This window comes from Carassius auratus, chromosome 42 (assembly GCF_003368295.1).
Source record: "Carassius auratus strain Wakin chromosome 42, ASM336829v1, whole genome shotgun sequence".
Taxonomy (NCBI): Eukaryota; Metazoa; Chordata; class Actinopteri; order Cypriniformes; family Cyprinidae; genus Carassius; species Carassius auratus.
In genome coordinates this window covers 8,760,379-8,772,197 of record NC_039284.1, presented here as the reverse complement: position 1 = coordinate 8,772,197, position 11,819 = coordinate 8,760,379, and the positions used below count along the sequence as shown (strand labels likewise).

Below are 11,819 nucleotides of genomic sequence, written 5' to 3'. Positions count from 1 at the left end.
TTCGGGCTTGAGCCCTAATAAAGGCCAGAATAGGCCAGTTTGTCAATGGCAGGCCCCCTTCACTGAGCATTAAAGCTTTGAGGTTGTTTACTAAGTTATATCAAATCATATATGAATAAATAACTGTTAAATATTCAATAGGTGGTACACTGTTAAGTTAAATGATTACATGTTGTAATAGCAAATGTTATTTAATTATGCCACAATCTAAGTATTAACTGCAGCTAAAATGCACCAACTCACCTTAAGCACTTCTGGCCATATTTCCCTTTTGCCTTGTTTTGAATTAACATCTCTGTTACTGTTTACCATAAAGGGCTGTTCTGCACTCTGTATTGTAACCTTTATACGTAATCTGAACATCATCATAAACCGTGAAGAGGAAATATTGGACAGCGCGAGGGATTTACTCAAAACAAATGACGCTTTGCGCGAAATGACAGAAATTTCCCTATTTCTTTACTTCTTCAAATAACCCCGAGCTTCAAATTCCTACTGTGTGTGTGTGTGTGTGTGTGTGTGTGTGTGTGTGTGTGTGTGTGTGTGTGTAAAGTACAGTTACCATAGTAATGTTGACTGTTTTGAGGTTGGGACTTCAAAAATATAATCTTTTGCTCTTCTGTGAACCGCCGTAAACAAGTCGTTGTTTGAGAAACTCTTCCGGACCTTTGACTGGCGTCCAGTTTTTTTAATCTGTCACCCTCTTTAAATATTATGCCTTATGACTTCTGTATGGTGCTCACTTTAGTTGGTGTTTGTAGATTATACGATAGTAACGAAGGGAACAGTAAACAGTTTTAATCTATGATTCAGATCACATGGTTAGTGTCATATGACATTGATGAGTGGCTCGAAAGAAGGAATGAGAGCAGAAATCTTCCACAGTTGCCAATAATACACTCTTTTACTAATGCTGTCGTGTACCGCGATGAATTCAGAAGGATAAACAGATGTGGGACTCCTGAGGTAAATCATGGAGAGTTTGGGAGTTTTGTTCGTTCTCGCTTGTGTTTTGGGTGAGTTTCTGAATCACAGCGAATTAACAGATCAACTGTGAGTTTTAACATAACGTCAAACCACTGCATTTTAATATTTAACTTTTATCACTAAAAGCTGAGCTAATATTTTAAAATACATAGACGTGCGGGAAAAATGTAAAGGTTTTGTAAAACATTTCGCTTTGTGAATGAGCCATTTTCAAAATCTGAATTAAATGTCTATCTAAACTATATATAGAGAGATTTTTTTTAACCTGTTTAATTTTTTTGTAAAATTGTATAATTGTTTAGCTGTTTTTAAAAACCCGTTTCCTCTATGTATGTATATGTTTTAAAAATATATTTTGTAATACAGAGACACATTTACTACGTCTTTGAAATATTTTAACAAAACAACATTGTTCCTAAAGACATGCCTAAATCCAACAATAGGCTACTTGCAGAGCTGCAGAGCAAAATCAATATAACAACACAGCTCTGCTTAGTAAACAAAGACTATTTGAGTCATTGGTATGTCATGGCAGTGTTCTGTAGTGATTGAAGTTTTTATGACCTCTGATTCATTCATTCCTCAGTGTCGATGCTATTTGTCAAATTACCCATTTGTGTGTTTCAAAGAATTTGTTCAGCTGATCTGAAATGTTTATTAACAAGTCAGTAAGACTCAACCAAGTAGTGAAAGCTTGGAAGAGCACGCACAGAAACATGGTTCCTCTAGCATTTCTGGAGTTAAATCAAATCATATGACCTTCCCCTCAGAATAACTGTATTTCTTCAGTGGGTTGCTTGTGTTGCTGATGGTGACCGGCCTCATGGCTAATGTGATTACATTCACAATAAGGACTCTGTTTGCCTTTCTGCTGATGGTTAACAACCATCATGCTGTGCCATTTACAATATACATCAACAAACCATAAAAACACACACAATTGAAGGAATGCAAGTGTGATTCAAGTGATGCAGAAAAACACAAATGAGAAATCATATCATATTGACTGCTTTTAAGACCTTTTTTTGTTCTTTATAAACTTTTTACAGTCATAAGTGTTTAAGACTATTGTGTCACATGATGTTTTTGACCTAGTTTGTCTTCTCTGGTTGTGTAGGAGTGGTGATGAGTCAGACAACACTCAGTCCTGCTGTGACGATCACCACAGTCAGTGTAAACATGACCACTGCTGCTCCCAGCTGCTCCGGCCTCAACACCTCCACCTGCGCTGCCTGCGCTCCTGGCTCTTATTATGATAACGGTGGGTGCTTTTGGGTGTGTTGAGAATGGGACTGGGTTTCATTTAGATTTCGTGTTGTCTTAAAAGTTGAAGTTGACACATGCACTTTCTCTTTCTGTGGTCTCAGAGACTCTGTTGTGCTCCTGCTGTCCCGAGGCAGGCCTGTGTGTGTTACCCGGAGCCTGTCTTCTGTGCGTCCAGGGTTTCTATCAGCCTCTAGCAGGACAGCAGGGCTGTGTGCCCTGTTCATCTGGGTTTTACAGCAAGTGAGAGGAGAAAGTATTACACTGTTGTTTATTCAAAGCATACGCAGTCTTTCCATGCCAAGGCTTTAACCACTTTTTTCATTAGTGTCACTGGAAGCCCCGTCTGCCAGCCGTGTCCTTCTGGGTCCTTCAGCAATAACACGGGCTCTGCCTCCTGTGCAGCCTGTGCACCAGGTAACAAGTCACATACATACGTATATGTAAATTCATTCATTCTGTTTTCCAACCTAAATAAATTGACATATTGAGGGGTGGAGAAAAAAACAAAACAAGCAAATGCAACTACATATTCAAATACCTAGGGGAAATGTGAATTTAAATGTTTTTAATTAAAATATATAAAAGTGTATCATTGTATTTTTCACTGAAATTATTCACAATTATTATTTATTAAATAAAAGTACATGTATGTATGAAAAATAAAAAAAAATCAGTATTATATACCCTTACAGTACAGTTATGAGATGTAAAATGTAATCTAAAATTAAGCATTTAATAAAACATTGAAATATATATCGTACTGTTGTTTTTTTGTTTTTTTCTTCTCCTTTTTGCATCAGGTTTCTACACATCTTTGCAAAATTCAACATCATGTAACCCATGTCCACAAGGCACATACTGCAAGTAAGTGTCTTTTCTAATCACCGCACTATAAATAAATACATCTCAGGCTTTGAGTAATATACTTTTATTTATATGCACTTATTATATTTTATTACATTTTTTTATTAGAAAAATTAAACACTGGATATTTAATAACATTTAGTTTTATTCTTGTTTTAATTTTAAGGAATGATTACAACATCTTGGTGTTTACAGATGAAATGCTTTGATGTGTTTTCATAAATGTTGAATTAAATGGCTATTACAATGAACCATCTCCATGTATAGGCTTGATGACGTTCTCTCTGTTGATATGTTAGTCGTCACAGCGGGGTCATTGCAGTGCCACAGAACTGACAGATTTTCTTTGTTAACATTCTCCTTCCTGCCTGTTTGCTAGTTCCTCCAGCTGTGCTCAGTGTCGGGTCTGTCCCGCAGGCTCAGAGGCTCTACGGACCGCTTCCAAAGAATGTACACCTTGTCGTCCAGGTATCTTCTTCTTTTAGCCACATTGCTTACTCAAATTATAGGACAACGCAAACTAATGAAATCTATCTTTGCGACTGAGACAAATGAATCCACGTTACTCATTACACGTAATAGGACAGACGTGATAAATTGATCAGTTTTGCCATAGTACATAAATGAAGGTCTTTTGTTCAATAAGAAAATCTAAATTTCCACACTTATGAAACTCAAATCATATCTATTTTTTTGACAGGAATGCACAAGCTTGCCCATCAAACCATGTGTCAGATTTGCAGCAGTGGTTTCTATCAGATCCACTGGGGCCAAGAGAACTGTGACCTTTGTCCTGAAAACCACTACTGCCCAGTGAGTGATTACTTCCTCTAACACACACACACACACACACACACACACACACACACACACACACACACACACACACACACAGTCTTTACTGTTACCACTGAACTTGTTCCTCTTGCTTAAAATTTAAATCATATACAGTTTTTTTTTAATACTTCCTTGTTTATCTAAGTACATTTTAAATCAGAGCATATTTATGATTACAAATGTGTCACTACAAAGAATAAATGTACTTCTGTCTATATAACCCAGAGTCCTGATGTAAATCCGATCCTGTGTCCCACTGATGCGTTCTGTCCTGAGGGCAGCACGGCCCCTGGTTACTGCATGGAGACCTTCTTCAGAAAGGCAGGGGAGACGTGTGAACTTTCTCCTGTTACCATTGCACTGCTTGTCATTGGAGGAGGAGGTATGATGGTTTACATCACACCTTCTCTCAGCTGAACATTGTTGCCAGACCAAAATCGGAAAAATGTCAGATTAACAGATAAAAATCATTCTGCTAAGCTCCGCCTCTTTGTACACTTGTGACATTTTGGTAGAGTTGTGCTAGCAAAGGTCCATTGTTTACTGTCGATAGTGTGGAGATGCATGAAGCACAGCTCCCACAGAAATCATTTTCAAACCAAGCAGCTTTCTGTTGGTCAACGTGGCGAGTCCATGATACACTTTATCCCCTTGTGAAATCTGTGTGGGGAAATCTTTCGCCCTAATGCAAAACTTCCTGTCTGGATTTCACCCTCAACAATTGGCTGAGCAGTGGTAAATGTACTCAGTCATACAAGCTAAATTCATTATATAACTTAATTAAATGGTCAGTCTTAGATTTAAGATTGTTTGTTCGTGTTTTAAGGCAGGGTTCAGCAAAAGGTCAGTTGTCGCTCTTAAATAATTCTTCTCCTCCACAGTGGGTCTTCTCTTCATCATCATTTTGGTTCTGCGGAGGAGAAGAGATAATGACAGTGAGCTTTCCCTTGCCCGGACCCCCCTCCTGCGAAAAGACCGCCCACCTGCTCGCTTCTATGGGATCCCTCGTGATGCTGAGCCTGTTTATGCAGGCTGGTGACATTACCATGTACAAACCTCACAAATTTAGTCTGAAAGTTTCTATTTAGAACTTAGAACTATTCTAAGCTTTACATCGGTAAGATACTATTAAATATTTAATGAATGAAGAGCACTTTTCTGCAGTCCATTTTTAAAACCTGTTTACCACCGACTGTGTTGTGAAGTTTTATCTCTTTTGATTCTGACTGCTTTTCAAGTTTGTGAAGTATGAGGAACCATTCAGTATTTTGGGGGGTGTTTTCTTTTGTATCGATATGTTAAGCCATTGCACTGAAAGATTTTTGGACTAAATTGCTGTTTATTATTATTATTATTATTATTTTGGTACCACAATGTTTGTCTTCCTAAGGTCCTGAAGGTATATTGTATCATATAAATTTGCAGTATTTCTTGTATTTAACATGTGATGTGTCTCATATTAATTTTAAAATATTTTGGACAATTTCCAAGTTGATAAACTGGAATAAACAGCTTTTCACAACTTTGATATAAAAGTGTGGTGTCTCTTTGCAAGTGTGATGGATAATTCCTGAAACTTTCCTTCAGAAATCCCCAACATGTTCTTTCAGTATCTGAACTGTCATATGACAAACCCAGTTTTATTGATTATACTTAATTATTTATATATAAATAATTAATAATATTATAAAAAATTTATTTTGATAATAAAAATCACATGGTTATAAAAAATATTTTATCTCTTATTGCATAATTATATATTATATATTTTTTAAAATATTAAAGCCATAGAAGTTATACTAATGCTGCTGGTGCATGCATGCCGGTAAGGTTTCAGTACTATATGGCAGGCAGAATTGACATAAAACTATGGCTTGACTATCCATAAATATATTTTGATAAGTTACAATTGTATTTTGATGAGACATCATTATAGTTTGACTAGTCAGAGTAGTAATTAAAGATATTTGCAATTATAATTGGACAAGCAATAAATCTGAATAGAAATCTCTTAGACTTCAGTGATGGCGTCCCTCCAGCTTTATTCTGTGTCACATCCAGCTGTAGTGTTGATGTCCCCTAAGTAACAGTCTGTGTCCCGTTAGACTGTAGTGATGACGTCCCCCAAGTAACAGTGTGTGTCCCGTTAGACTGTAGTGATGACGTCCCACAAGTAACAGTCTGTGTCAGTCTGTGTCCTGTTAGACTGTAGTGATGACGTCCCCCAAGTAACAGTCTGTATCCCGTTAGACTGTAGTGATGACGTCCCCTAAGTAACAGTCTGTGTCCCGTTAGACTGTAGAGATGATGTCCCCTAAGTAACAGTCTGTGTCCCGTTAGACTGTAGTGATGACGTCCCCCAAGTGACAGTCTGTTTACTGTCAGGACAAGACCACAGGAAACAGATGATTCTTCTGCACAATCTGACTTTGCTGCAGCCTGGAATTGAACTACTGGTTTCGTCTGGTCAGAGGAGAACTGGCCCCCCAACTGAGCCTGGTTTCTCCCAAGGTTTTTTTCTCCATTCTGTCACTGATGGAGTTTCGGTTCCTTGCCGCTGTCGCCTCTGGCTTGCTTAGTTGGGGTCACTTCATCTACAGCGATATCGTTGACTTGATTGCAAATTAAAACAGACACTATTTCAACTGAACAGAGATGACATCAATGAATTCAATGATGAACTGCCTTTAACTATCATTTTGCATTATTGAGACACTGTTTTCCAAATGAATGTTGTTCAGTGCTTTGGCGCAATGTATTTTGTTTAAAGCACTATATAAATAAAGGTGATTGATTGATTGATTGATTGATTGTTAGACTGTAGTGATGACGTCCCCCAAGTAACAGTCTGTGTCCCGTTAGACTGTAGTGATGACGTCCCCCAAGTGACAGTCTGTTTACTGTTAGACTGTAGTGATGACGTCCCCCAAGTAACAGTCTGTCCCGTTAGACTGTAGTGATGACGTCCCCCAAGTAACAGTCTGTGTCCCGTTAGACTGTAGAGATGATGTCCCCTAAGTAACAGTCTGTGTCCCGTTAGACTGTAGTGATGACGTCCCCCAAGTAACAGTCTGTGTCCCGTTAGACTGTAGTGATGATGTCCCCCAAGTAATAGTCTGTGTCCCGTTAGACTGTAGTGATGACGTCCCCCAAGTGACAGTCTGTTTACTGTTAGACTGTAGTGATGACGTCCCCCAAGTAACAGTCTGTGTCCCGTTAGACTGTAGTGATGACGTCCCCCAAGTGACAGTCTGTTTACTGTTAGACTGTAGTGATGACGTCCCCCAAGTAACAGTCTGTCCCGTTAGACTGTAGTGATGATGTCCCCCAAGTAATAGTCTGTGTCCCGTTAGACTGTAGTGATGACGTCCCCCAAGTAACAGTCTGTGTCCCGTTAGACTGTAGTGATAACGTCCCCCAAGTGACAGTCTTTGTCCCGTTAGACTGTAGTGATGACGTCCCCCAAGTGACAGTCTTTGTCCCGTTAGACTGTAGTGATGACGTCCCCCAAGTAACAGTCTGTGTCCCGTTAGACTGTAGTGATGATGTCCCCTAAGTAACAGTCTGTGTCCCGTTAGACTGTAGTGATGATGTCCCCCAAGTAATAGTCTGTGTTCCGTTAGACTGTAGTGATGATGTCCCCCAAGTAATAGTCTGTTTACTGTTAGACTGTAGAGATGATGTCCCCTAAGTAACAGTCTGTGTCCCGTTAGACTGTAGAGATGATGTCCCCTAAGTAACAGTCTGTGTCCCGTTAGACTGTAGTGATGACGTCCCCCAAGTGACAGTCTGTTTACTGTTAGACTGTAGTGATGACGTCCCCCAAGTAACAGTCTGTGTCCCGTTAGACTGTAGTGATGACGTCCCCCAAGTGACAGTCTGTTTACTGTTAGACTGTAGTGATGACGTCCCCCAAGTAACAGTCTGTCCCGTTAGACTGTAGTGATGACGTCCCCCAAGTAACAGTCTGTGTCCCGTTAGACTGTAGAGATGATGTCCCCTAAGTAACAGTCTGTGTCCCGTTAGACTGTAGTGATGACGTCCCCCAAGTAACAGTCTGTGTCCCGTTAGACTGTAGTGATGATGTCCCCCAAGTAATAGTCTGTGTCCCGTTAGACTGTAGTGATGACGTCCCCCAAGTAACAGTCTGTGTCCCGTTAGACTGTAGTGATAACGTCCCCCAAGTAACAGTCTGTTTACTGTTAGACTGTAGTGATGACGTCCCCCAAGTGACAGTCTTTGTCCCGTTAGACTGTAGTGATGACGTCCCCCAAGTAACAGTCTGTGTCCCGTTAGACTGTAGTGATGATGTCCCCTAAGTAACAGTCTGTGTCCCGTTAGACTGTAGTGATGATGTCCCCCAAGTAATAGTCTGTGTTCCGTTAGACTGTAGTGATGATGTCCCCCAAGTAATAGTCTGTTTACTGTTAGACTGTAGTGATGACGTCCCCCAAGTGACAGTCTGTTTACTGTTAGACTGTAGAGATGATGTCCCCTAAGTAACAGTCTGTCCCGTTAGACTGTAGTGATGACGTCCCCCAAGTGACAGTCTGTTTACTGTTAGACTGTAGTGATGACGTCCCCCAAGTAACAGTCTGTGTCCCGTTAGACTGTAGTGATGACGTCCCCCAAGTGACAGTCTGTTTACTGTTAGACTGTAGTGATGACGTCCCCCAAGTAACAGTCTGTGTCCCGTTAGACTGTAGTGATGAGGTCCCACAAGTAACAGTCTGTTTACTGTTAGACTGTAGTGATGACGTCCCCCAAGTGACAGTCTGTTTACTGTTAGACTGTAGTGATGACGTCCCCCAAGTAACAGTCTGTCCCGTTAGACTGTAGTGATGACGTCCCCCAAGTAACAGTCTGTGTCCCGTTAGACTGTAGTGATGACGTCCCACAAGTAACAGTCTGTTTACTGTTAGACTGTAGTGATGACGTCCCCCAAGTAACAGTCTGTTTACTGTTAGACTGTAGTGATGATGTCCCCCAAGTAACAGTCTGTGTCCCGTTAGACTGTAGTGATGACGTCCCCCAAGTAACAGTATGTGTCCCGTTAGACTGTAGTGATGACGTCCCCCAAGTAACAGTATGTGTCCCGTTAGACTGTAGTGATGGTGTCTATATAGCTTTATGTTGTGACATGCAATGCAGACTTTCCCCAGACTTCAGTCTGTCAGACGGAGCACACTGTGACACCTCAGTCGAGCCAGCTACAGGATAATAAGACAATTATTGGTCAGTTTATGAACATAATCCAAAACCCATGCACACTTTAATCTGCAATTCAATGGTTTATGCATTAAATTGCCTTTAATAAGCACTTTAAGGCTAGTTGATGACTAACATGGAAATTATTGTTTTTTAATATTAAATAAGATTTCATTCAAATTTTTATTTATATATGAAGTTATGAAGTTGTATATTTTACACTGGAAAACAACTATGACCACTACAGTTAACTTAAATAGTTCTTTAGTGTGACAAAAGAATATTAAGGCTGATTGACTGATTTGTCAACAACACCTGTTATTTATCTTTTAACAGACATCAGTTCATGCTGTTATGAAATTGGGAGTCAGCTGTATGAAGGTGGCTTTGGAACCATTTATGGATCAACTCATTTGGTCTATGGCCTTTAGGTATCAATTTCCAGTACTTAAAACATTTATCTAGCTAATACATTTTTTATACTTGTCCAACTCTACTTTGCAAGCACTGACTACTAGACCAGTCAGACGTGTTTAGACATGGTCTACATGCTTAAAATTTAATTCATGAAAATATCAGGGGTAAATGATTGAAATGCACACAATTGAATTGTAAATTTTACACAAATCAATCTTTTTCTTATTCTTATCTCATATTAACATTAATCAAAGACAATAAATTATTTTTCAAAAGTCAAACTGCAGTTATCAACACTTTTTCCAGGACTGGTTTAAATCCAGCTAACCATCATCGCTGTCTCTCTTCTAGGACAGTTATTCCAAATCTCTTCCACTGGAGGTCGCTCTGCAAATTCTTGCAAATCAAGACCCCAGGTTTCCTGAATACATTTGTGAAAAAATAAATAAAAAATGAAAATAAATAAATAAATAAAGGCATATACATCTCAATTTGTATTCAGATACGATATCCATTTTTTCCAGTATGCTTCACATTTCTTTCGGGCATATCTCAGAGAGAAAGTCAAATGTTCCATTACATACATTTCCTTAACTATTTCTATCCATTCATTAATTGTTGGGGAATCTTTACTTAGCCATTTCCTAGATATTGTTTTCTTGCTACCTGCTAAAAGTATTTGTAACAGATATCTATCGGTCTTTCTCAGCCCTGTTGGTAGATTTCCTAAATATATAACACTGAAATTAAACTCAACCTCTGAACCGAATATTGATCTAATTACCTCCGTCACCTCTATCCAATACAAAGAAATAATAGGGCATTCCCAAAAGATATGGAAGTGACCAGCAGACATATTACCACACAATCTCCAACACTGACCATGTTCAGGATTGTTACTCTGTGTCTTTTTTATATTAGGGGTTATAAAGAATCTTAAAGAGTTCCCTCCACAAACCTGATCTAGAAGTGGTAGATTGTGTCCTGCATATATTGGACCAGTCATCTTCGCTTATCTTTATGTTAGCTTCTTTCTCCAGCCTCTTTTTTTTTTTTTACATACATTGTTGAAAGTCCCCTGTCTAACTGTAAACATCAGTTTTCTGTTAGTATTACCCTCATATGCATCAATGAATACCCTAATCAGGTCTTTTCCCTTCTTTCCAGTAGTTTTAATATAGTAGTTTATCAAAGTGGTGTCTCAGTTAAAGGTATCTGAAAAAAAATCTTCCTTCCCTAAATTCTATGTATCCATGAGTTTTTTTTAAAGTATCCAAACCGTCAGTGGAGGATATTATACAGTACGAAGTTGATACCTGAATTAGTCCAGTGTTTAAATCTACTGTCCAGTCCAGCTGGTGTGAAATCTGTATCAAATTTCACCCAACGTAATATTCATAAATTTCCTTATATTTTTAAGTAGTTTGTGCCAGATATTAAGAGGGACTGTCATCCAATTATGAACCAAATTCTTTAAGAAGAGATACTAATTTAGGCAAACTTGCATTAGGACTGGTAAGTGTCTCGAGTAAGTCATCCGCATATGCACATATCTCATTTTGTGTGTCCCCTATTACTACCCTCGTTATATCATTGTCTTCTCTAATTACCTGTGTCAGAGGCTCTATGAATAGAGTGAAAAGAGTGGGACTGAGGGGGCATCCCTGTCAACATCCCCTTTCAAGATTTTTTTTTTTTTTTTTGATAAGTCCCCATTTATTTTAATTATAGCCATAGGAGAGGAGTATAGGGAATTTAAACATCTAATTACCTGGTCATTAAAACCAAAGCGGCTAAGGACCAAATATAAATATTCCCATCGGACTGAAAAAAGTTATTATTTATTTGAATAAAGCTAGCATCCATTTACAGGATGTATTCTTCTTTGCGTGTTTCTATATCAAGCTGTAGTTTTGATGTAATAAATTGAGCTGATAAATTCAATTTAGTATTTTATTTCTGGGAATCAATTTTAGTTTTTTTTTTTTTTTTTTTTGTAGGACCCTTTTGCTGTTCTCGCAGCGTGTTTGTCCCCACCATAGTCGATACATCAGTGGGATTTAATAATACGGCCACCTTGACAAGAGCTCTATCAGGTATAAAAAGTGCCCATTTAAGTTTTAAGGTCAGATACATGTTGCTAAAAATTACAAAAAATAATTTTTATAGACCTTAGACTTTTTATAAGAGTCTTTTAGTGTTTTAGCTGTGACAAAAGCAGTTTTTTTATGCTGCTTAAT

At 38.6% G+C, this 11,819-nt stretch overlaps 1 protein-coding gene across 3 annotated transcripts; it reads left to right on the top strand.

Moving 5' to 3' along the window:
• Positions 1–603: 603 nt before the first annotated feature.
• On the top strand, positions 604–5,480 carry LOC113060552 (laminin subunit gamma-2-like). 3 transcript variants are annotated; one of them, XM_026229557.1, is made up of 9 exons: positions 604–1,016; positions 2,105–2,248; positions 2,355–2,493; positions 2,579–2,667; positions 3,054–3,117; positions 3,497–3,585; positions 3,818–3,930; positions 4,180–4,275; positions 4,836–5,480. In XM_026229557.1, the coding sequence occupies exons 1-9, from the start codon at positions 974–976 to the stop codon at positions 5,040–5,042; spliced, it is 984 nt and encodes a 327-aa protein (XP_026085342.1). In that variant the 5' UTR covers positions 604–973; the 3' UTR covers positions 5,043–5,480. The 3 variants fall into 3 exon arrangements, with proteins under 3 accessions (XP_026085342.1, XP_026085340.1, XP_026085343.1); XM_026229555.1 differs by having other exon boundaries at positions 621–1,016; positions 4,180–4,336; XM_026229558.1 differs by having other exon boundaries at positions 623–966; positions 4,180–4,336.
• Positions 5,481–11,819: the final 6,339 nt, after the last annotated feature.